Source organism: Alosa sapidissima, chromosome 1 (assembly GCF_018492685.1).
Source record: "Alosa sapidissima isolate fAloSap1 chromosome 1, fAloSap1.pri, whole genome shotgun sequence".
NCBI classification, from domain to species: domain Eukaryota; kingdom Metazoa; phylum Chordata; class Actinopteri; order Clupeiformes; family Clupeidae; genus Alosa; species Alosa sapidissima.
Genome location: NC_055957.1, coordinates 41,794,512 through 41,820,301, shown reverse-complemented (window position 1 = coordinate 41,820,301; position 25,790 = coordinate 41,794,512). Strand labels below are relative to the sequence as shown.

General features: G+C 42.1%; 3 protein-coding genes across 9 annotated transcripts in view; 2 read left to right on the top strand and 1 right to left on the bottom strand.

Moving 5' to 3' along the window:
- The window catches only part of si:dkey-9i23.8 (type-1 angiotensin II receptor A), a 30,581-nt gene extending 15,426 nt beyond the window's left edge, over positions 1–15,155 (bottom strand). The window contains exon 1 of one of the 3 annotated variants that reach the window (XM_042102995.1): positions 14,430–15,155. The gene's annotated coding sequence lies outside the window, so the exon portion shown is untranslated. Of the gene's footprint in view, positions 1–2,248; positions 2,277–13,841; positions 14,150–14,429 lie in introns of those variants that run through there. The other 2 variants (XM_042102987.1, XM_042103001.1) reach the window with 2 other exon arrangements.
- Positions 996–9,105, top strand: zgc:165520 (uncharacterized protein LOC571872 homolog). 2 transcript variants are annotated; one of them, XM_042103021.1, is made up of 11 exons: positions 996–1,157; positions 2,276–2,347; positions 2,762–2,861; positions 3,502–3,576; positions 3,858–3,928; positions 4,005–4,113; positions 6,585–6,658; positions 6,776–6,910; positions 7,196–7,306; positions 8,157–8,246; positions 8,730–9,105. In XM_042103021.1, the coding sequence occupies exons 1-10, from the start codon at positions 1,128–1,130 to the stop codon at positions 8,232–8,234; spliced, it is 855 nt and encodes a 284-aa protein (XP_041958955.1). In that variant the 5' UTR covers positions 996–1,127; the 3' UTR covers positions 8,235–8,246; positions 8,730–9,105. The 2 variants fall into 2 exon arrangements, with proteins under 2 accessions (XP_041958955.1, XP_041958949.1); XM_042103015.1 differs by lacking the exon at positions 996–1,157 and adding an exon at positions 1,855–1,896.
- Positions 11,111–25,790, top strand: part of kdm2aa (lysine (K)-specific demethylase 2Aa) — a 21,552-nt gene continuing 6,872 nt past the window's right edge. Inside the window, exons 1-14 of one of the 4 annotated variants that reach the window (XM_042102911.1) lie at positions 11,111–11,332; positions 12,811–12,920; positions 17,810–17,948; positions 19,139–19,217; positions 19,470–19,516; positions 19,646–19,824; positions 20,139–20,245; positions 20,456–20,549; positions 22,351–22,504; positions 23,696–23,811; positions 23,905–24,031; positions 24,200–24,444; positions 25,052–25,129; positions 25,329–25,580. In XM_042102911.1, the coding sequence (XP_041958845.1) occupies positions 12,909–12,920; positions 17,810–17,948; positions 19,139–19,217; positions 19,470–19,516; positions 19,646–19,824; positions 20,139–20,245; positions 20,456–20,549; positions 22,351–22,504; positions 23,696–23,811; positions 23,905–24,031; positions 24,200–24,444; positions 25,052–25,129; positions 25,329–25,580 (1,629 nt within the window). In that variant the 5' untranslated portion in view covers positions 11,111–11,332; positions 12,811–12,908. Of the gene's footprint in view, positions 12,347–12,807; positions 12,921–17,809; positions 17,949–19,138; positions 19,218–19,469; positions 19,517–19,645; positions 19,825–20,138; positions 20,246–20,455; positions 20,550–22,350; positions 22,505–23,695; positions 23,812–23,904; positions 24,032–24,199; positions 24,445–25,051; positions 25,130–25,328; positions 25,581–25,790 lie in introns of all 4 variants that reach the window. The other 3 variants (XM_042102900.1, XM_042102892.1, XM_042102884.1) reach the window with 3 other exon arrangements.

Here is a 25,790-nt window from a genome sequence, read left to right as displayed (position 1 = left end):
GTGCAAAAGAAGTACTAATTATGATGTTTTAGGTTTGTGATTCCATATTTTTTCCTCAAGATTGAGTGATTCCATATTTTTTCCCTCTACATGGTCTGCAAAATAAATCACCTTGAATTACAATTTTTGCTAGGCCTATAGCTATAGGTTTCACAAAGCCAGAATGTTAATCTGTTACAGAAAAATTATATTACTATGACACAACTGTCCACCTTTTAGAAAAATCCTTGCCATCAGTTGTCAGCCAAATATTTACTGAATCTGGCTACATGCCTGAACCTAATAGGCCCCAATAACTGTTCAGGTAAGCATCTAAGGCAGTTTTGATCATTTTGGTATTATTCACATTAGAGTGTTGTGTGTAAATGTTCCTGTGTGTTGTATGTGTATTATAGTATAATTAAGATGGATAAAGAAGCAGGCTAATGACCGAATACGCATGCAAAAAAAAAAAAATGGAAAAATATGCTTAGTGTGCTGTGAAATGCTTGCTCAGGCTGAAGTTAAAGGTCTCTTAGGTTTAACATTTCTATTGTGTGGTCTTGTAGACAGACTATTTGCTGGAATGTTTTCGAAGTCCTCAGAAGTATTTGCCAAAATGGATGAGGTGCTAGTGACCAGGCGCAAAAGCACAGACTTCACTTTTGACCTATGGTGTAGGCTACAGAAGAGTCCGCGGGGCACCATGCGCGCATCCACCTGAACATGCGGACCTGTTGCGATGCAAAGAGCATGCGTGAAGAATGCCAAGTGCGATGTGACAGTGAAGCGCATGGGACGGGAGAATGAAAGACGAAGGCCCAGATTAGTTCAGCACACAACTGTTGACTTAATCCCCCTTGAGAGGATAGGCTTAGTAAACTACGGTTCTGTGTACAGCCATATTGCAGGACTTGTGCTGTGTAAAGCGGAGTTTCCATCGGAACTTTGGGGGAAGAAGCAATCGATTGGTTATACTAATCATCCTATATTAAAATTGGGCTGTAGGCGTTGGATTATCGGACCTATGCTCCCTGAAAAGATTAAATAGAGTGAATTAATTAGGTTCATAGGCTACGTGATTGCGTTATCTCGGATAGCCAGTCACAACAAATTCTTCCAAAACAAGTGCCCACAAGGCTGTCAAAATGAAGGATCGATTGGAACAGTTAAAAGCGGTAAGGCATGACCCTTTCTCCATAACCTGCGTTTAATGACCTTACGTTTAAGTGGACAGGCTGTCAGGCTAGCTGCTGAGACTGGGTATGGTGACAACGGGGCCTTTTCCGTCACTTTCGCCTGTACCATTATGTGTGTATGTGATAGTAGCCCTAAAATGACTGGATGTTTGTCAAGGCTTCATCCAAGGGATGAATGGCCTCAGGACCTAGCATGAGTTCACCAACACACACTGATTGGAGGTGATCGAAGGCTATAAAACACTGTCTTATCCATTTTGGGTGGGCAGTTAAGCTTGAGCATTAGAATTGTAGGCCTACAGCCTCGGAGAAAATATAAAGGCATGCTCTGGTTGTTTTGTGAGTGTGACCTGGTGCTCTCTGTCATTCTGCGCCTTGCGCCATTAACCAACGAATTTCAAGCTGGATCATAGTGAACTGACAACCTATTTTGTCAAGACTATTTTGTCGGTGACAGTGAAAATGGAATGACACGCACGTCTTCAGGTTATTTCAAAGTAAGCTGCATGTCACGCCATTCTGCGTGCCGTTGGTGAACTTCCACTTTCCACACCAACGCAAGTTGGACGGTTGGACTAGAGAGGGTCAAATCGCTTCCCGATATGTGGAGATGGGTCGAGGGAGGGGTCAAGTGGGGGATTCCGGATGAGGGGGAAGGGTATGAGACAGGCCTGATTACACTAAGATGAAAGGATTGTTCATCTGTTTGTTTTACCAGGTGCATATGGTTATTTATTTGTTGCCTATATGTTCTCATTGAGGCTACTCGTATTTGTTCTCAAAGACAGGGTAAACTAATGCTGTTGCCATGACCAGAGCCTTTGATACCAAATATATCTGTTATCTGTATCTTGAATGGGTTATGCTACCACATATCCATATCCTACCACATGAGCCACAGAAATATAATACCTTACAGAACATGTATGTTAACTCAGCATGTTTTTATGGTATTTAGTCCATCATGCATGGTATTTAAACAGGTGGAGAACGTTCAGGTGTATAATTGTTATTTTTCTCAGCAATTCATGTAGATAAAAAGAGGCTTTCCACAAATGTCATTGATTTACCTCCCCACTTTTTTTCTCTCTTCACAGAAATCTGAAGTGACAGAGGATGTGGAGGTTCCTGTTGAGAAAGAGTCGTTTATGGATGAGTTTTTTGCCCAGGTATCGTTGAGTAGAGCATAAAAACAAATGGAGTGTAGATTTGATGCATGCACCAGAGCACTGTAGAGTTACAATGACAAAAGAAATCCAAAACCATATGTGCTAATGAATTAAATGACAGAGCTGTCTCATACTTAGGCCTACTCACCATTTGAAATGATACATGGAACAGGGTTGTTACAGAAGCATACATGGAAATTAGCAACAGCCACCAGCCAAATGCTGGTAAAATATTGAAGTGGCTGGTAGATTTCAGACACAAAGTAATCATTTAATATTGAGTGCCTGGTGAATTTGACGAAAAATATGCCAGTGGTTGGTAGATGCACACATTTGTAAATTTTTATTTTCATATGGTTAATGTGTTTCACTGTCAACCTCCATTTAACTTCTGTGCTCATGTCTCACCCTCAGGCTGAGGATATCCGCACCAGTATTGATAAGATAGATGAGAATGTGACAGAAATAAAGAAGCTGAACTCAATCATCCTCTCCGCTCCCACATCTGACCAGAGTAAACATCATCTCATCATCATGTCTCTCTCTCTCTCTCTCTCTCTCTCACACACACACCACACCACACCACACACACACACACACACATTTTGTGTTCACGTTTTACAATAGATTTCATTGAACACAAACAATCTTAGATACTAGCATTGTAAACCCAGTAGCCCAAACAATGCTCTCATCATCTACATTAATGATGGCAGTTACAACGGGTGTGCGTGCAACTAGATGTTAGAATGTTATTTGGGTTTAGATTTTAGCGAAAAAAAAACAAAACACTACCAAACAATTTCCATGTGTGACTTTCGCGTGCTAGCGCTACTGGCCTGCTTCCGGCTTTGGGCATGCGCACACACACACACATACACACACACACACACACACACACACACACACACACACACACACACACACACACACACACACACACTTTCTTCTGTTTCTCATATGCTCTTCCTGTCTCTACTTTCTGTTTTAAATGCATTTATCATAACTCTGTGTTGTTTTCTGTCAGTCAGCTTTTAAGCCCATTTTCATTCCACTTCCTGTCCATGATTACATTTCATCATCTCTCTTCCACGTCTTCAGGGTGATCATTGACCTTTTTTCCCCTCTCGTGTTTTTCCTTTCAACTTGTACAGAGACACAAGATGACATCGAAGCTCGTACCAATGAGATCAAGAAGCTGGCCAACAATGCTCGCAACAAGCTGAAGAGTCAGTTTGTTTTTCAAGTTGTAATTTACACTGTAGCCTATTGTTAGTATTTCACTAGGTCTTTTTTTGGACACGCCAGTCTTTTGCTTACCAACGCCTTGTATCAGCAACAGTGTGAATGCTGTTCTTATTTGCAGACAGTCTTAATTCCATGTTGTTATGATGTATTGTCCTATTACTTACTCTCTACTTACTCTGTACTCTTACTCATTGTATATCTGTCATCTGTAATTTTAGCTGTAATTCTGGTTGAGGTTCCTTGTTTACTTGTTTACGAACAGGTATTGAGAAGAGTCTGGACACTAACGCAGAGGACAGAGTCTCAGCTGATATGAGGATCAAAAAGTCTCAGGTAAGACCACATATTACCACATCTGGATGGTGAACGGGGATAGACTGTATCATTGTGACTTGCTCGTGTTTTTCAGCATGCCATACTGGCCAAAAAATTTGTCGAAGTGATGACGAGGTATAATGAGACACAGATGGACTTCAGAGATAAGAGCAAAGGACGTATTGCCAGGCAGCTTGAAATCAGTAAGTGTTTTTGTTTCTGATGAGTAACAGGTACAGTTATGCTTGCTTTGTTTACATACCCTGGCAGAATTTTGCGAAATGTTGACTAGTTTTGTTGACTGATCATGCAGAAAACCACATAATTTTGTGTGCCCTTTTTATATAAATTATGGAAATCACCCAAAAATCTAACATTTACATACCCTTAAATGTTTGGCCTGATAATACACACATAAGTTGACATGAACAAGTTTAATTGGCTATTAAGTGTACAATTTCACATCTAATATCTTTGATTGTAATTAATGCCTTTGTATAAATAGTCCATGAGATTCATAGTTCTTGTGAGACCTCCGCCCATTTCGCTGCACTAACTTTGCTGGCCCCTGAGCCATGGGAAAAGCAAGAGGGGTAACAAGAGATTTGCAAGAAAAGGTAGCTGAACTAAATCAGGAAAAATATATGATTCTGGCCATCACAGTCTCCTGAGCTCAATATTATTGAGCCACTTCAAGGAAATCTCAAATATGCAGTTCATGCCAACCCAAGAAATTACAGACCCTGGTGGCTTTTTGTCAAGAAGAATGGACATCTTTACCATCTAAGAAAATAAAGGTATTCATCCACAACTATCACAAAGGACTGCAAGCCGTCATTGATGCTAAAGTATTGTGAACTAAGGGTATGTGAAAGTTTTGAATGGGGATCATCTCATTATATTTATTGTGTTTAATGATTGCACTATTCTGTGATGCCTTACGGTTTCTTTTGAATGAAGTGATGTGTTTTGCCTGAGAACTCGTGTTTTCTTAAAGCAACACCAAAGAACTTTTCCTCTGTCGCACGCACTATTTGTTTATCCAGCACCAGCTTTACAAATAACAATGTCCACAGACAAGGTAGAATATGTTGCATGATTTTATGAAAGTACGATGTATTGCGACATCAGATGCAAGTCAAATTTGTAGTTTCTCATGTCTCGTTCCATCGAACTACAGATCCGCTACCCGATCCGGCAAACTTACATAGTGCGGTTATAGCCGATAGAGGGCCGCGAAGCGAATGCAGAAAGTGCCGTTCACCCTGTTACGAGCTGATGAACCACTGAGACGATTTTGGAAACATTATTTTAAGGTACAAAAAACTCTTTGGTGTTGCTTTAAAAGAATGGTACACATTTCACAAATTGTGCCAGGGTATGTAAAACGGTATACCTGCTATGACATAGAAATATAGACACATTACTTTTCACTCCCATTTTTGATGAGTTGAAGCAAACAATCTATAACTTCACTGAAATTTTGTTCACAAATTTGATGAGATCCGTATTAGTGAGCACTTCACCTTTAATCTTCATTCAGTCCACAATAGCTGGACATTCATGCAGTTGCATGCTCCCACAAACGTGTGACATCAGTGACACTGTGTTCTGTGATAAAACTGCAAATTAGAGTTCCCTTTTAAAGGAATTATCCGGAGTAAAATGCACTTTAGATCAATTTACGGATGATTGGGAGTACATACGTTGAGTTGACATCCAAATCATGTCATTCGGATGTGTTTTGAGAAAGTTCGATGTTACCGTTTTTAGTCAAAGCTTGTTAGCGTGGAAGTGAGAAGGGCATATTATTTTGGCCGCTACAAAACGCTATTTTTATACCTCTTCTACAGTTCCAAACAACATTGCACTTACGTGGTAGTGAGTAGAGGGTCCCTAAAGCCAAACCGAGGTATCCCGAGGTCTTTATGTGGTCGGATAGAGAGTCCAGAATGAATTTCATCAAGCCAGTACCTTTCCGGAAATGTTGCCATCTTTGCTGCCATCTTTAGGGGAAAGTCAGTAGGAGTCGATTGCCAAGTGTGCTCTGGAAATTCACAATTTCGTCGCCGTTTAAAAAAAAAAAAAAAAAACATAGTCCAGTCCATACAACTTCATTTAAATTTCAAAAGAAATACTGGACTATGTTTTTTTTTTTTTTTTTTAAACAGTGCAATGTTGTTTGGAACTGTAGAAGAGGTATAAAAATAGCGTTTTGTAGCGGCGAAATAATATGCCCTTCTCACTTCCACGCTAACGAGCTTTGACTAAAAACGGTAACATCGAACTTTCTCAAAACACATCCGAATGACATGATTTGGATGTCAACTCAACGTATGTACTCCCAATCATCCGTAAATTGATCTAAAGTGCATTTTACTCCGGATAATTCCTTTAATTTGATCAGTCCAAGGCACATCTGTGCAACAACCATGTTTTTTTTTATCTGCTGCTTTTGATATGTTAGAGTTGTTGGGTGAATATTACCTTGGCAAAGGCGAAGTGCTCATTAACATAGATTTAACAACTTTGTGAAGGAAACTGAGGGATATAAGCCTTTTGTGTGCATTGAAGAAATGTTTACTTCAACTCATAAAAACTGGCAGTGATTGAACTAATGTATTGTGTTCAGTGTCTGTGATTGTGTGTGACTGAATCTGACCTCTCTTTGCAGCGGGCAAAACGACCACAGATGAGGAGTTAGAAGAGATGCTGGAGGGAGGGAATGCGGCTGTGTTCACAGCTGGGGTGATTTTGTTTGTGTCCATATATGTGTGCTTTGTGTCTATACCTGTTTGTTGGTGCATATCTTGACAGAGTAAAAAAAAACTTACTTCAAACACTAATTGCTTGTTCCTGTGGCAGATCATGGCTTCAAACATCTCAAAGGAACAGCTGGGTGAGATTGAAGCGCGACATAAAGACATCATGCGTCTGGAGAGCAGTATCAAGGAGCTACATGACATGTTTGTGGACATTGCCATGCTTGTGGAGAACCAGGTACCACTGATGTGGATCACACACGATTCTGTGCAGGAAACACTTAAGAAACTTAATCTTCGGTCACGAAATATAGAAAATCATGTCATGGAGCTATTGGAGTCAATAGAATGTTTCGGACATCAAGAGCAGTGTTGGGTTCAACTGTTAAGAAGAAATTATACAGAGCAGAAGAATAAATACACCTATATAGTGAGATTAACATCCAGGTAAATGCACACACACAAACCAGGTTCACACTGAGACTATATAAATGTTGTTTTACTCCCACTCTAATCCCACTAGGGTACCATGATTGATAGAATTGAAAGCAACGTGGACCAGTCCGCAGGCTTTGTAGAAAGGGCAGTGGCAGATACCAAGAAAGCAGCAGCGTTTCGGCAGGCAGCCCGCAGGGTAAGTCTGGAAGAACTGCCATTTTTTGATAATGTTTTTATGGATGCAATGAATACATATTACTCTCTCAGTCCAAGTGTTCTGTTTTTTTACTGTCATTGTCAAGTCTTAAAGGTGACATATCCAGTACTACATCCAGTCAAGTATTGCACTAAACCTAACACAGCTTAATTGATAAGCAGACACACCACTCTAATAGAGCAGGACCAACAGATTCTATACTGCTGATCAACAACTGATAGTAACCCAGAGGAAATGGAATGTAACAATGTACTCAACTGACATTCTGTACTTGTATAGCCTACTCATTGGCCCTGTTTACATTTGTTTTTAAATGTGTTGGGTGGTCTGTTCTAAATACAACAACAAATCCTTACCAAGGTACCATCTGATTACTAAAACCACCTGCTGTGGTGGGCTGAGACGCATTTGACCACATATCTTTTGTAATGTAAATGCTAATGTGTTCTGATGTGGACAATGGGAGTTCTAATAAATGACATGGGCAGTAACGGAATCTGAATACGAGTGGTCTGCAAAGTCTCTATCTGTGCACCTTGAATACATGTGTAAACCGTGATGTGTTTCGGCTGACCACTTGTGATCGGATCCCCACAATGCATTGTAAAAACAAATTTAAACAGGCCCATTATAACCATTCAGCTAATTTAACTACCGGTATTCACACACACACACACACACACACACACAGTGTTTCTTCTTCTGAGTTGTTTTTCTTTTCTTTTTTTCCCACCCTCTTTTCAATTGGTTTCTTTCTGTCCCTCTCCATCTTTTGTTTGGGCACCCTGTTCTTCTCTTCCCATGCTGCCTATAATCTTGCACACTTTAGAAGCAGATGATGATCATGATGTGCTGCACAGTTCTTGCCCTCATCGTTGGCTCTTATTTGTACAGCTTGTTGACATAGGATCACATCTAGGTAATGTTTTATGTGTTTAGCGTCTAATAAAAAGATAGTTGCTTTTCAGCTGCTATTACTTGGTGGTTGCCTAGTGTGTGTGTGTGTGTGTGTGTGTATTTGTCTGTGTGGTTTGTGTGTGTGTGTGTGTGTGTGTGTGTGTGTGTGTGTGTGTGTGTGTGTGTGTGTGTGTTGTTGGGGCACAACAATTCCATAAAATGTGATACTTTGTGTGTGTGTGTGTGTGTGTGTGTGTGTGTGTGTGTGTGTGTGTGTGTGGTTAGGGCACAACAATTCCATGAAATGTTATACTTTGTGTGTGTGTGTGTGTCTGTGTGTGTGTGTGTGTGTGTGTGTGTGTGTTGTTAGGGCACAACAATTCCATAAAATGTGATACTTTGTGTGTGTACGTGCAAGAGTGTGTGTGTGTGTGTGTGTGTGTGTGTGTGGAGAGGCATGATTGGAGTGGACTCCTATTCTTAAACAGTGTTATCATTTTCGCAGGTGAAGAGAAGTTGCCCCAATAAACAAGTAACGTCTAGAGGACCCATACTTCTCCCAACCTCTATGCATTTATCTTTATTGCAATGCCTCTCCATCTCCCCCCCCTCTCTCTCTCTCTCACTCTTATCTGAGTCCTTTATTTAGCCACTGCAAAAATGCAAAATACAACAAAGCATGGTAGGCTAATAATGCCAACTGTGTCCTATCACACTTTTTCAGAATGTATGGCTGAAGTGTCATGAAAATTCATTGTATTCCTTGTAGAGTTGTTGCTTTAATCACTCAAATAAGAACAGGAAAACTGAAATACAACTCTGGAAAAAATTAAGAGACCACTGCACTGCACTAGCTCATTCCCTCCCTCACTCTCCACCTCAAGCTGGTGTGTGGTGAGCGTTCTGGCGCATAATAGCTGCCGTGCATCACCCAATTGGGTGCTACACATTGGTGGTGGTTAGTGAGGTCCCCCTTTCCATGTGAAGCGCTTTGAGTGTTAAGAAAAGCGCTATATAAATGTAACGTGTTGTCGTGTTGTTGTTTTCTGATGTCATCCTTAAAATTAAAAGACCACTGCAAATTTGAATATGACCATCAACTCATTTGAATGTCACTTAGCAACTGTAATGGATGACATCAAAAAATGTGCAGTGGTCTCTTTTTTTCCAGAGCTGTATATATATAAAAAAAAATCCATAGCTGTATATAAAAAATATTCTTTCAGGCTACCCTTACCAAGGGTATTATTACAGTTTTATATATACCAGATTTACACATGATATGAACACGTTTTTGTGTCATGTGCGACAACCTGTAGGGGGCGACGTTTCATTGAGAAATGATTGCTCACGGTTTCACCATGTAGATTTTTAAGATGTGTGATTGAACTTATCTGCCTGTGTTGTTAGAGTAGCCTACACCAAGTTTCAGCGGTAGCCTACATTGTGGTTTATAATAATAAATTGCCTATTATATAGCTTTGCCTTCCTGTTGACGACAATGCAACTTGTCTGCCTGTGTTTAATGCCGATCTGAAACCAGCTCAATTCATTTTAACTCATACGAAGAATGGTTAAGCTGTAATCTATCTAGCCTAGTCTTTTGTCATATTTGATTTATTTGTGGCGATGCTATCTATCTGGATATTTAATTAAATGTGGCTTGATGAAATTACCACTGTCTGTATAGCAACTTTTTAAATGAAATCACCTGTCCATGCCATGGTTAGCCTATTTTTTGCTCCGCTGTCTGTCGAATACAGAGCGGTGGAAAAACCATAGACAGTAGAAGAAAAAACGGGCTCTGTCGCCATTGAGTAGGGGAGAGCCGGGACAGTTGAAACACTTTTTAATTAAACGTAATTTACAAAGCGATCGTACCACACTGAAAGCTAATATTTGGTCACTAGTAACCTACATCTGTCCTCTGTCAAATACAGATGCATTTTCAGCTTTGAACAAAACTGTTCAGGAATTATTACAACAAAAGTGGGACGTGCGTAATGTTTCATTCGTCCCTCCTGGTCAGGACAGTTGAAACAACATAAGGGGACGAATGAAACATAAGCCATTAACGTCCAACAACTTCGACATTTTACTACATATCATGAATGGTACTCCCAAAAGGTTTTATTCTAGATAGATTGTTGCAGGGCTATACGTCTTTGTGCATGTCTGTTAACAACTCATTGCCATCATCGTGAAGTGTGTATGAAGCGGTTTTTGAAATATCATGCCCTGTGGATGATTCTGCCATGTTTATAGCTAGAACGGTAAGCTTTCCCATTTATATCATGTTTAAATGGTTGAAAATGTCGTTTCACTAGGTTTTTACGTGGGTTAGGCCACTGCACATCCAAAAAAGTAGGCTTAAAGACCCACCGGCCGTCATTCTCTATAGGATAACATGGGAAAACTCGACCCCCTGCCTGGTGGGCCCAAATGTATTTTCATCTTCCTAAAACTATTTTTCCATGTCTCACCTCCATAAATGATTGTTTAAACACAGATATTTGTCCATTTAATTAAAATACATGGAGTTACAGCCTGGTCGGGACGATTCGTCCCGACACAGACATAGTTCTATGTCACTATAGCTTGTTTTGCTTTCCATGTAAACAAGCATGCGATATGAAAGTCTGGGATTGTGTATAACACTAAATGGTCTACTGAATAAGCATTCCGTGATAAAATGACATAACAGCAAGATATTTGGCTGATAGAAGGAGGTTAACATTCTCTATGTTTTGACCGAAGGACGTCGGTCTATCATCATTACACTCGGAGAAAACTGGATTGTTTCATTCGTCCCGTGTTTCAATCGTCCCGGCTCTCCCCTAGTCTAGATTCTACTCTTATTGGTCAAATTTTCTACGAAGGCGGGTCTTTGGAAATGGCCCAGTGGTGTTTTGTGACGAGTTGAAAATGGCGGCTTGAGGTTGACCACATTAACTTCAAGCGATATTAGCTAACATACTGACGCGATTTAAACGCCCAAACTCTTGTCTGAAAGGAAAAGTTACTGTCGGACTACATCACTACAATCACGGAGATACTCAGGGAATCACTTGGTGATTGTTGAGCTATAAATTAGTCCGCTTGAACGGGGTAAAGTTATTTGGAAATAATTGCTAACTTAGCTAGCTAATACTAGCAGGCGAATTTTAAACTTGAATGTTTATTGCGTTGAAAGGATAATTGCTCTGCACTTTTAGTGTGTGGAGTTGTGGTAGGACTCTGCCGCATCGCGTCTGTCAGGTGTATACTTTGAAAAATACAAGCTGAAATTAAATAGTACACAAGTCTAAGACGTCTGAATTCTAAGTGGTAACGTTAACGTTACACATGCTAGCTAGGTAGCTAGATAAGTTAGCGTTAGCTAGATTTTGCTAGCCCTGGGTACGGTTTTGCCTCGCTAACTACGTTAGCCTACTAGCGTAGAACTAAATCTTTTCATTACACTATCAGTGTTTTGTTTTGTTAGCAAAATGCTTCCTTTCAGTGGAGGATAGCTACTAGCATAGCTAGCGAATTGTGCTAGCTATGCATGAATTTTGTGTAGCAGCTAAGGATAATAAATTCAATAGGCACACTATTTGGAAAGTAGAATAGCTCCCAACAGTCTAGTGTTGGTTAAGAGATTTCAAGGATTATGGTTAGCAGCTAGGTAGATAAATGGTAAGGCTGGCTCATGCTAGCTGTAACGTTACTTAAGTTGACGTTAACTTCGCAGTGAGGATAAAGTACATAAGTCATAACTATAAGGAACGTTAACAGTTAATGTCAGTCGATGTATAACTGAATTTTCTCTCAGCCATAGTTTTTAATGTTTTAAGACCTAACGTCACGTTTGTAAAGAAGATTCACCTGGTTGCCATACTAACTCTGGTTAGCTAGTTAGGTTGCTAACAATAAGCGGCTAGCTAGTATGTCCAGCTAACGTTAATGTTTGTGAATTCTCCGTGATTGAAAAGTGGCGGTCAATATAATTTCTTAGCAACGTTAGTTCATTGCTTATCACACACACGTTTGCTGTGAGGAACTCAGGGGACATTAACTGTAATAAAGGTGCTGTTATTATCAAACATGGACGAATCTCGCCCACGATACAGTAAACGACTGGTAAGTTGTAATGTTAACGATAATAATTTAAACGCTTAACATATCACAGCTAAGTCCTGTCACTGCTTTGTTGTCAATGTTAGCAGTATTTTTAAAATAAGGTTTGGGATGGCAATGCAAAAACCATCTCCTGCTGATGTAACTAGAGATCCGCAAAAATTTAGGGCCCATTCTCAAGTTTTGATCGCATCATCTCTGCTGTAATATTGGTGCAGGTGTTGGGCACAATTATCAAAGGTCCTGTAAAAAAGTCTGCAAATTTTCTTTATCTTGTGCTTCAATATTCTTGAAGTTCACATTTCGGTTCGGGTTTTTGTGACATGATTTGATAGTAACAGCCTACAGCATATCCCCGCCTCTTCAAATTTATTTCGATTTAGTGCTTGGGCTGTTTTCATTTTAAGTATGTGCTCTTGGTTGCAATGTAGCTGCTTTGTAACTCTCTGAACCGGCTTGTTTAGCAGTTTAGGGCTTTGCCTGGGTGCACTTACATTGGGCATCTGACTCTGTAGTGCTGCTAGAGACACGTAGGTTGAAAACTTCAATACAGTTAACAGCAATCATGACCAAACAAGTAAGTGTGCTGCTCCATGAATTTACCATTTTTGTATGTTAATATTCTCTCTTGTTTAGTGAAGGCTGTGTACTTTAGCTTTAATTCTGGGTAAACCTTTAGTCTTTAGCTCTGACAGAAATTAAATGAAGTAATTGTACTATTTATCTATAACTAACTAACTATATTACTATTCAGACGTTTTTGAGAGTTTTAGATTAACTGTTGCTAAATTGGTATGTTTTTTTTATTTTATTATTATTTTAAAAAAGCAGCACATGTTTAAAATTTGGCACTTACAATTTGGCAATCTACAGGTACTGCAGTGTATATTCTGACCTTATGGTGGGCTTCTGTTTCTTCATAACATCACCCAAAACTAATTAATTGTATGAGATATTACATTGAGATATTACATTTTCAAAGAACAAAGATGTCTATTGTTTACTCAAAAGTAAGTTTTAAGCAATCAGGTTCCTCTAGCCTCTTACAATTGGGTGTCTCAAGGGTAACTCTAATGTGTAGATTGTCTCTGAATGTCTCTTGGCACATATATTTGCAGTTGTCTGTTATCTGGGAAGTAGCACTGACATATTTTTGAATTATTTACTCACACACATGGACCTGCATGGTAATTCTAGAAGCCCTCTCTGTAGCGATGGCAGGTGATCACAAAGGCTTAGCAATGTTTAGGCTGTTTTTCTTCCTTTAAACTGAAGTGGCTGGATTTTTTTTAAAAGTGCCATTATTGATTCAGCTGTTTGAGGACATCAATAGAGTGACCGCTTAAACTGTATCGCTGGCCGCTAATCTAGAATGTGCTGCGCAAGATGGATGCTTTTTGCGTGAGATGTGTTCTGCTGAACTGCTCAGCCCCTCTTGTCTGTCACTGTTAAGAAAATCAGGAGAAGGTGCATTGCACTCAGGGAGACAGAAACTCACCCCACATGTTCTTGCTGTTTTCGTCTGGAGGAGGGATGTTGCCGGAGGGCAGACCACGTGAGCAGAGATGCGGAAACGCACACACACGAAAGCGTGAGGGGGGAGGGGGCGACGGCAGTGAGAACAGGAAGGAGGGAGGGAGGGGAAGGGAGAGGTGGAGTCACTGCAGAGGCATCAGGGATGACTGAGGCAGAGAGACGGCTGTGATCTCACTGGATTTTTCCCTGCCTTACTCGGCGCGAGAAAGAGCAGGATGCTGCAGCCGGAGGACAGAGGAGGCTGGAGGAAGGATGTGAGGTGGAAAAGTACAGAGGAGCACAGGAAGAGTCGAACAAAAAGAAGGGATGGAGAAGTGACACTGAAGGTGCGAGGTGTGTAGTGTCTCACCACCTCTCTCCACAGGGGACCTCCAGACTGCGGTCTGCAGTCTCAAGGAGAGAAGTGATGGGAGACAGACAGGGAGACAGAATGGCAGGAAGGGAAAGCTGGATGGTGGGATGGCGCAGTGAAGATGGGAGCCGTGATCTTGCCCTGCCTGTGTGCGTGCGTGCGTGCATGCGAGTGGTGCTGCTGCTCTGTTATTCTTACTGGTCTGCAGCTGCTGCTCCACTCTCTCCCTCTGCTGCTTGTATCCAGACTGCTGCTGCTGCTGCTCTCACCTCCTCATCCTCCACACGTCCTTGTCCAGAGGGGACAGCTCTGCAGGGGCTGCAGTCAGGCCCATGGCTCGGCGTCTGAGGCTAAGGATGTTGCTGGAGCTGCCTCTTCCTTTCCGTTCGTCTTGCTTTTCGTTCTGTGGCGATCTGTCGCATAGGTGTACTCAAGTATCCCCGGGGTGGCTAGTGTCCAGTGCTCGAAGGCTCTGTCTGGTTTTGCATGTTGCAGTGCTTAACACTGTGCGCTTTGCAGGGTCAGGTGTGCCAGCTGTTGGTGCAGCATGCTGTGTCACTGCTGATCAGCAGGCGCTCATCACAGGCTCAGGGGAGGGGAGAGTAGGGGAGGGGTGCCCGGTGCGCCACTCCACCTGCTACCCTCAACTAGCCTTTTAGCAACATCTCCAGAATATGGTTAAGATATCCATTATATGTACTTTCAATAGGACATTGTTTGCAAAACTGTTTTTGGGTGGGTTGTCGGTTTGCCATGATGGTAAAGGGTGAAAATAAGTGATTGATTTTCCATGAAGCACTGAACATTTGCTTGGAGAATGCTTCCTGACATTATTTTGACAGACATGCTCAGGCTGAGTTATGCTTATGTTATGGAGGTGAGGAAGCAGTCATCGTGATGTTAATGAAGTCACTGGACAAGATGGAAGGCGATGTGGCTAGCAGCAGGGTGTGCAGGTGTCGCATAGCCTCATTTGGCAGCCCACATTGATTTTCATTTATTTATTTTTTTCCCCCCTCCTCCTGAAAGCTGTTGATAAGCAAGGTGCCCGTTGCAGATAAGGTAGCTTTGTCATCGTGTCTCAGTTGAGGGTCACTCTTGACATGTGGTTTAGGAGACACACTCGCTAACACAAGCTGGAGATGTTAGCTTGTGGAGAGAGTAAACAGAGCGAGATGTCTCCTTGGACACATTTGTTTTTGCTGCTGCTGTCCTTTGTCCCTCTACATCACCAGCAGCCCCCAAAGGGCTTTACCCCTCCTTTTTTCCACCTTGAATTGTGTGGGTCAGTCCATTGCCATGGCAACAGTGCAGTCCAGCGCCAGCAAGACGGCAGTGTGATTACCCTGCTGTGGTGAAGGCCATCTGAGCCGGGTGCAATCTTTATGTTCTGTTGCAGTTACATTGTGGCAGTTAGTTGCCTTAATCAATAACCCCCGCTTACTTTTGTTTTTAGACTCCATCTTGGGAGATCCGATCACAAGTGGTCCATTGTAAATGCGATTATAAGCACTCTCCAAGACTCATTGTGATCCGATCACTCAAACCACTTGCGGAGGTGGTCTGAGACACATTTGACCATGTCTTTTGTAGTTTAGGCCTAAACGCTAATGCATTCTGATACATCCTGGACAATGGGAGTTATAATAAAGATAAGTATTCTAACATCTCTAGTTCTATACACCTATAGATGCGTGTGCAAACCACGTTGTGTCTCAGCTGACCTATAAACAAATGTAAACCGGCCCATTATGTCAGTGCAAGCATGCCACACCATGACAGAAACTGCAATATTTCTCCTCATTGATAGCTGTGTGCACAGAGGATCCTGCTAGTGTTATTGTGTTTTCTGTGTGTGGGGTTTAGTTAGTTAGTTCATTTGTCCTTACATAGGAAATTTGTTTTCACATACCATACAAGCCTCACAGACATGAAATACAGGTACACACAGTTACGGTTCTTCACCCACCACCCTGTCACCACATACCCCACCCACATAGATGTTAACAGCACATGTACAGCACATATATCACAACAGCACATATACAGCACATATACATCACATTACACAGATACAAACAGGAGAACCATCACTAGTTGGCATTACAGAGGAACGAGGGCGGCACAGTCATCCATCACCGCTGGGTTTCTTGTTCTGTGATAGACTGCATGTTACCTTAGTTTCTAATGTGGATATGCTTCAGGCCAAGATGACTGACTGGCAGGGTTTGTCTCAATGCAGATGGCCAGGGAGATGAGGGCTTTGTACATTGCAAGCCTCAGGCAGTAATCTGGAGAGCGACAGCAGCAAAGCCTTACTCAAAGCTCGGACAGATTTCTGTCTTGTTGCTAAGTGATGATAAATTTCTGTTGGGAGAGTATTGCCAATGACAGTCTTTTTCATTCTGGATTTCTTGCTGTTATCGGGTCAGAATCCCTGAAATGTTGTTGGTTGCGCTAAGTTGTACTGTGTTTAGCTAGCCTGGGTTTTCCCATGCTGCCTTACGCACGCGATTTTATTCACGCTGCTAGGCAGCCTGGATTCTATGGACTTCGTTTTCACCTAAACCAAGGAACCAATCACAGAACGGAGGGAGGACAGCAGGACGATGACGACACACCAAAGCCGTTATGAACTGTGTACAGACGCATTTGATAGACATTCGTAGCGCCCAATAAACGGCTCTGGGCATTCGTAAACCACGTTATACGAGAAATAGAATGTCTAGTTCCCAGACCCCATCTCAATGAGATGAGGTCTGACGTTAGCCAGGCTAGTGTTTAGCTGAAAGTTCAACTGGAATTGAACTGGTTGTGCTCCTCAGCTTTTCCCAGTGTAGCCCTTACAGTGACCTCTTCCACTGCTGAAAACAGCTGTAGACCACCTGCCACTGAAACCCACTGTTGGTCAGTGTGATCACTGATTTAAGGCCCCCACACATAGGCGGTGCAGCGCTTTCTGCTTTTGGCGTTCGATTACATTCAAGTTCACTGTTTTGATACAAACCTGCATACCACCGCCGGACCCTTTCCCGCCACTGTGTACGTTACGATTACGTTCTATTTTTGTTGGCACAGCTCAATAAAATCCATTGTTTATCCAATGCTTGTCAGTTACAATTGTTGGCGTTGGTGTACCTGGGCAGGAGACAGAAAGTGTTGGCACACTCGTGTTTAGTCTTGCTTTGGACAAGAGACCAATGGGGCATCCAGAGCTGTTCTCAGCAGAGAAGGTTTCAGCCAGCCAGTTGGAAAACATTTTACCATCATCGTTTTACCATATTGTTTGTTTGGTTTTTGTTACAAAACAAAACAAAAAATAAAGTTTAATCTTCTCGAACTATTGAAGTTCATAGCCCTTATTTTCACTGTTTTATTCAGTGCATATGTTATCATGTCATTTGTAACATTGAGAGTATAATTCGCACCCTAACCATTTAAACATTATGACCTTGCTTGACCTACTAGGGGCATAGTTGTGTCTGTTTCCATCTCTTAAAAGTCAGGGTTGATTTGTAGGGCACGTGACTAGAGGAATAAAGTTTAATGTTGTCTTTCTCTCTCGTCTTCTCTCCCAGCGGTCAGGCACGAGGCGGCGCTACCACGATGATGGCATCTCAGACGACGAGATTGAGGGAAAGAGGACCTTTGACCTGGAGGAGAAGCTGCGGAGTGATCGCTTTAGCTCTGACCGGGTCAAGCGGCTCGTCGGGAAAGGTGAGGTGCTTTCCATAGCAGACCCTACAGAACTTTATTTCAAGTAGACGTGAGGCTTTTGATCCGTTATGTTCGATGAAATTTCTCACCTATTAAAAGAGGTTTATACATTAATTTTGCAACAAGAATGATAGCTATGAAGCTAATACATAGGGGTTGGCTATTAGTGGGAACCCATTTAATTTCTTCCAGGGCCTAAATTTCAGTGCAGGATTGTGGGTATTTTGCATCATTTATTTAAGTCCCGCAACTCTAGCCATCATAATGCGAGAAATTCCTGCACGCATTTTGCACAGCTGTCTGATAACGATAGATAGATATATAGATAGATAGATAGATACTTTATTGATCCCCAGGGGAAATTCAAGGAAATCTAATAATGAAGCGCCGTGAATGTGAGACTATTGACTGGACGGACCAACTTGTGACTTCAATTGAACGTAGCCCCATGCAGAGACACACGCGCACAGGACCACTTTGCGGGTGCCTCTTTCCCTCTCTTTTTCTCAGCAGGACTTGTCACTGCTGAAGTCAAATTCTGCTAGGTGCTTCTACATCAACTGCTAACCGACAGGAAAGGAAAACAAAAGTTTAGCGATTAGGAACTGTCAGGAATTTTGCAAACACAGAAGCATGACAGCCTAGAGTGGCCATGAGACACGAGGGAACATGTATGTGTTCTCTATTTGAGGAACGTTATAATTAATCGATTAATATATATAATCGATTGCGGACGTGAACAGACAGCTACAGACACGGAGCGCATAGTAGGCCTACTTTCACTTTCTACGTGAAAGGTGCTTTATACCAAAACAGCGATCAAATATTGGCAGATTTATGATGAGATGTGTTATCACAAACACTTACTCCTATAGAAATATTTGTTCTTAATCAATTTTAGTTCGTAAAATATATGCTCCCCCAACTGTATTAATTCCCCTTATGTGAAGCACTCGCCCCCCATTTTGAAAAATGAATTTTAAGCCCTGTTTCTTCACTCTTCTTTCTGATTCATTGGGCTATTGGGCACTGTGGTTAGCACACAAGTTAATACGTGTTAATGACTTAAAACACTGTCCTGCTGTTTATACACAATGTGGCTAATACACAGGTAATTACTGTATTCACATTTTGATATAGATTCTGCTAACAAGTGTTTCATTTTTAGTGATGCACTGTTGTGTTTGCAGAGTTCAACTTTGAATACATCCAGAGGGAGGGACTTCGCGACCCCATCATCTTTGAGAGGCCGGATGGACTGGGCATCAAGTAGGACTTTTCTCTCTTCCCTGCCAGTCTGTGAAAGCCATTCAGATCCAGAGTTTCTCTTTCATTTCCCCCTCCATCTGCTTTGTTCTTGCTCTTCCTCCCACCTACACAAGCTCCATCTCTCTATCTTCCTTACCACTCTTCCTTTCATCTCCCTCTTAAACTTTTTTCATTGTGTTTGGTGTTTAATGTTGCACTCAGTCCATTCAAGAGCTCACACGGGCTGTGATTTAATCTGGTCTTTCATTTCAGGATGCCAGACCCTGACTTCAGCGTCAATGATGTGAAAAGTTATGTAGGTAAGGATCACAGTGCTTTTCTTCTGTTGCCATCCTTCGTATCCAAATCACATACTTCGCGCATGTCATGCGTATTTTACGATAAGCAGCCTTACTCACAGTTCAGCCCTGGTTATCTTTCTCTTTCAGGCAGTCGGCGGGTGGTTGACGTGATGGATGTGACCACTCAGAAGAACATCGAGATGTCCATGGCACACTGGAGGCGGTACTATGAGACACCACCCGCCCAGAGAGAAAAGCTGTACAACGTCATCAGTCTGGAGTTCAGCCACACTAAACTAGAGAACCTAGTGCAAAGGCCTGCAACGGTGAGTAACACTGGGTGCATTCACATTAACCGATAAAGACCGCGTTCACACACACGCTCAGGATTGTGAGCAATCATGTGGCATATTGTCTTCATGTTCAGTAACACTGAAGTACTTGCTAATCATATCAGTAATGCTCGATCTCATATTCTCAGCAGGGGTTTACCCAAGTTTCTGCCAAAATGATGTGCTCTTAATGCACTAACGGTGAAATATACACAAAATGAATACATTCTGCATAATTGCCAGGAACACGGTCAAGTTTTGTATTAGCTCAATGAGATGGTGGATTTGTCTCACTCTTCATCTCTCAGGTGGACATCATTGATTGGGTGGACAACATGTGGCCCCGGCACCTGAAGGAGCGACAAAGAGACTCCACCAATGCCATCATAGACATGCAGTACCCCAAAGTCCAGAAGTAAGATTTTAGAATCTCGGTCCTTCTCTTGGACTCTCACCTTAGATTCAGTTGCATCATTGAAATTAATCTCTGTTTGAGTAGGTGTTCATATAGAGGTATGATAGTTGTGTTGTTTACGTTGAGAAGTGAAGCCCTCCTGTTTTCTGACATACCTTTTTTTTATTTCCCTCTCCTCTCCTCTCCCGGCCTCTACCCCTGCCCTGACAGATATTGTTTGATGAGTGTGCAGGGCTGCTACACAGACTTCCACATTGACTTCGGGGGCACGTCTGTCTGGTACCACATACTGCGAGGAGGAAAGGTCAGTGCACCTCACTGAACATCTGACCCAGCTTGGGCTGGGTCGCTCAACCAACACAGTCACGCAGAGGTGGCCAATAGAAGGACTATCCAGAGCATCGCATATGGATATGTCTAGTGATGCACGATATATCGGCCGCCGATATAATATCGGCCGATATGGTCATTTTTTTACACATCGGTATCGGTCCGATGTCAAAATAGGGCCGATGTGAACAGGCCGATAATCATTCCTGTGTATTTGACGTGTGGCAGAATCAGGCAGAATGTAGTTATATGGTCGTAATAGGAATTTAATAGGGCTGTAACGATATGCGATTCAAAACTGAAATCGCAACACTCATATCCACAAACCTGTGTCGCGGTGTGAAAAGGCAGAACCGACACACCCTTTCTAGTGTCTAGCAGTGCTTTGCAGCTTACGCGGCCGCATAAACAACACACATCTCCCGCTTTACTTGGCGGTAGCCTACGTTGCTTTCATTGTAGACTTTACCAAACAGTATAAACCCCCTGTTAACCTTTCCTGCTTTGTTTCAGACCGTAGTCAGAAACGCAGGGGAGATTCGTTATTCGAGGGCCGATGTTATAAGATAGAATAACGTCGGGGTCATGGTCCCGTTTCTGATGAGCAAAATACACGAGCTGAACTTTATGGAGTTTTATTTCAGACAGTAACACCGCTCACACTGTGTACAACTTGAACTTCCACACTCTCTGCTCCAGTCGCATACATACACTTCCTCACTCTATCTCCCTCCTTCCCAGCTTCCCCCCCACACACACACACACACACACACACACACACACACACGGAGCTCTCTTAAAGGAGCCGCAACACCATTTTACAACACCCCTCTCTTTGCCCCGCTCTCTCTCGCTCACTCAATGGACACGCGCGACTCGGCCAACGCAATCCAAATAAAACATTACAATCGTGAAAGCAAGGACTCATAGAAGACGACTAGCTAAATTACCATTAAATCTGCTTAGCAACATTAGCATGCTGCACATATTTGTTTAAAACTCTTGGTTTCAAGTTGACTGATCATCTCAATACCAATGTTTCCCAAAAGTGCCTGTACCAAGGAAAACAAGTATTACCTTTAAACTTAAACACACATGGGAAAACTGAACAGTCCAATCAGTAGACTATGATAAGCTAGCCAACTATGCTACTATGCTACTTTGTTTACAATATTTCCAGGTTTCAACCACACAGCTGAATTAAAGAGGGAGAGTTGTAATATAAATAGTAGGCCTATAGTGTGCCATACCTATAGGCTAATCTGCATAAAGTGCTATCATAAATATCAGACATTCAGTATTCTCTCTTTTTATATCAGGATATAAAATAATACAGATATATTCTATTATATTGTAATCCTCTGGTGTTCTAAGGTAGGCTATTGAAACGTTATTTTAAAAAATGCATTTTGGAAAATAGCTCTATCATAAGATTATCATAAGAATGTGTTTTCTAAACAGATATATCGACATCGGTAAATATCGGTATCGGCCATAACAGCAAAATTAATATCGGTTATCGGTATCGGCCACAATTTTCACATCGGTGCATCACTAGATATGTCACTGCATGATGGGACATTTTATTCCTCAGGAATGGCTTTGTAGGAAGTGTTTATGATCACAACTCAACTCGTGCATACACAGTCTTGGCCATCACTGAATAATTTTAGAAATGGCGGGAAAAATAGGCTTCAAAACCTACCAGTGTAGGATTGAAATGAGACGATATCCCAGGGCAGGTGTGAGGTAATCTGTTGGTTTCCCCTCCTCAGGTGTTCTGGCTGATCCCACCCACACCGCAGAACCTGGAGCTCTATGAGAACTGGGTGCTGTCGGGCAAACAGGGGGACATTTTCCTGGGGGACAAGGCCACCGACTGCCAGAGGATAGAACTCAAGCAGGGATACACATTCATCATACCATCAGGTGATTAGACACTCCTACACAGAGAGTTAAATCCTGTTTTACATTATCCTGTGTTGATTACTACTAGTGCAGTGGCCATTCAAACATGCCATTCCTGTAGAAAACCTGTAGTCAAATGACATGCCTGCAGGTAAGCCTACTTTTAAAAATTGGATAATGATATGGGGGGGGGGGGGGGGGGAGGAGAGAGACGACATTCCAGCTATAAGCATTCAATATTGAATACTGAATATTAGAATGTAATATAATAAATGTACAATGAGCAGAATTTAAGCATGGCTGCATGTGATATTTTTTACAGATCAAAATGACATAAGCCTAACAGTTGTTTTGAGTCAGGGCTTTATGTTTAGCCCATTGAATCGATCGAGAAGAATGCTGTATCCTCATATGATATTTGCATCAATGTGAAAACAATCTTTGGTAGCCTATAAATGACATCACGCTCTGTCTGCCACTCGTTATCTATAGCTGATCAAAATGACATAAGCCTGAATCTTTGAGTTAAGACTATATGTTTAGCCAATTGAATATCTTGATCGAAAAGACAAACCATTTTGTGGAATGATGCATCATCATATGAAATTTGCAAACATCGCTCGTTTCAATTTGGAATCTTGCAGTCGGAATTGTCTATTCAAAGTCTAAAGATAGTCCAAAGTATCCTGGGCTATTCAAAGTGTCAGTTTATTGCACATCATTTTTACGTTGTTTTGAATAGCCACTGCATAGCCTACCTGTGTTTCTTGGCGTGTTGTTGAAAAATCTGCAGAATCATTTTATGCACGCAAACTGCATTCAGGGAGTCTCTACTGTTGAGGTCAGACATGATAATTATCCACACATCTTGCACTCGCTTATCTTTTTACCTGCTGATTCAGTTCTGCCAGAGGCCCGCTTATCCTCTCTGGTAGCTTACAGTGCTGCTGGTAGTACAGTGGCTACAGTTGAGCGGCAAAAGCCAATGTGCGCTTCTTTTACTGATATATTTAACGATATCTTTCACATTTCTTATCCAAACAATGTCAAACTTTGCACTTCACTTACTCGTGCCTGTAGCAAGACACCTGCCAAGTTTGATTGGCCAAACGGTTTGACAGATATGAGACACAAACACGTACATAGACGTTCCTGTAATTTATAAATGAAGATCTGTATTTGCATGTTAAGACCCATTTTCTTTGTGTCTAGGCTGGATCCATGCAGTCTACACGCCAGTGGACACGCTGGTCTTTGGTGGGAACTTCCTGCACAGTTTTAACATCCCTATGCAGCTCAACATCTACGGCATAGAGGATCGCACACGGGTAAGACACCTGTGCTCTCGCCACACATTTCCTTTTTCTGTTGACCACCTCATTTAGATTTGCACTTATTAATCTTATCCTTCCACACCTCAGGTCCCTGCCAAGTTCCGCTACCCATTCTACTATGAAATGTGTTGGTATGTCCTGGAGAGGTACCTGTTCAGCCTGACCAACACTTCGCACCTGACTCCAGAGTTCCAGAAACACTCTCTGGGGATTGGTAAGGAACGACAATTGTTTAGGAATGGATGAAGAGGATAGCTTTTGTGTTGCAAAATCTTGTATGAAATTTACTTTTTGCATTTTTGATTACAAGCAAGCTATATATTAGCTATTTATACAGACTATACAAGAACCCAGAGTAAACGTAAGACTTGCCCCCCTTAAGGTCTAAAGCGAGAGGCCTCCAGTGAAGACAGTGAAAATCTTAATGGACACACCAAAGAGGAAGATGATGAGGATGATGAGAAGCCGCCCTCTCCCCTCATCAATCCTGGGGTCAAAGTTCACCTGACTGCGTTTGAGCTGGAGGGGCTGTGGAGCCTGCTGGGGAAGCTGGAGTCCCTGCCCTCCCATAAGAAGTGTGTCCCTGCTGGCATCCACAACGCACCCGCCCTGCTGCATGACATCAGGGTAAGTACACCTCTGCTGTGTGTTTTTTTGTTTTGTTTTTTTTTTTGCATTTTTGAAATGGTCACCCAGGAATGAGCTTCTGAGATGATTTTTTATTTGCTTTCTGTAGTAGTCATGGTTAAAAACGGCATCACTTTCATTAGATATATCCTTGGACCTTTGCCGTGGTATTTAGTCCATTGCATTACTGTGTTTTTTTTTTCTGCACATATTTCAGTAGCCACGTTTACATGGACACTTTTAAATCTAATTAGAAACGGAATAACGGCTGAATCTGAATAAAAATTGTCATATAAACACCTCAATCGGAATAAGAATGCCTGATCCAGTCAGAATTTTAATCGGAATGAAAGAGGTGGTGTCGTCCGTTCCTATCCCGATTGAGCAGCCATATATACAGTCAGTCGGATTGCCTACTGTATTTTCTCAAGGGAAAGTAGGCAACAACGGCTAATCCTATCAAAGATTCTAATCCGGTTGAGAGCACCTGATTGGAATAGAACGTACCCCATGTAGACGGCACACATTTTTCAATCGGAACGACAACAAAACTGTCCATGTAAACGTGGCTATTTATTGACTCTGCTTGTTTCCTGTCTTTTCATAGGCACTGCTAAAGGAACATGCTAGTGACATCCCCAAACTATCCTACACTGGAAAACCCATTGTGAAGTGGCCAAGGAGGGTGAGTGTCTTTGCATAGCTTCTTCCAAGTCTACAGTTGCCAGGCACTAGACAGTTGTTTCAAACGGGAACAGTCACTCTCCCAAACCCAACCGTTTATTTGATATTGCGGTTATATACTAATTACAGAATGAATTAAATTAAATGTGTTACATCTCCACAGTAAAGGTAACCACCATTTTCCTGCTTCCTGCATGTAGCCCTCGTGGTATCAGCCTCCTCCTCCCCCGGCCCCTGTGGGGCGCCCCCGCCTGTCCGGCACGGTGGTGACGCCACGGCCGGTGAAGCCACCCTCGTCCATGTCGGTGCTGCGGCGGAGGCGCGTGCGCTGCAAGCGCTGTGAGGCCTGTCTGCGCACCGAGTGCGGCGAGTGCAACTTCTGCAGAGACATGAAGAAGTTTGGCGGCCCCGGCAAGCTCAAGCAGACATGTGTGCTTCGCCAGTGCCTGGCGGTGAGTTAAAAGTGAAACCTGTGTGTTTTTTTACGTATGCGAGTTTTTGTATCCTGAAAGCTAGTGTGCCACATTTTTTTTTACTTACACACAGCTATACTACTAGCTGCTTTGTTGGATTCTTTTGTGCTTGTGTGAAAAGGTGTATGGTTGAGGTTGTGTTGTTGCATAACATACAATATGTCCACTTACGTGTGTGTACCGAGACTA

Excerpts from the sequence above, each read along its gene's own strand:
- zgc:165520 (XM_042103015.1), top strand. The coding sequence starts at position 1,864 with ATGAAAGGATTGTTCATCTGTTTGTTTTACCAG. Across the intron at positions 2,862-3,501 it reads CGCTCCCACATCTGACCAGA|AGACACAAGATGACATCGAA; the intron begins GTAAACATCATC and ends CAACTTGTACAG. Across the intron at positions 7,307-8,156 it reads TTCGGCAGGCAGCCCGCAGG|AAGCAGATGATGATCATGAT; the intron begins GTAAGTCTGGAA and ends TGCACACTTTAG.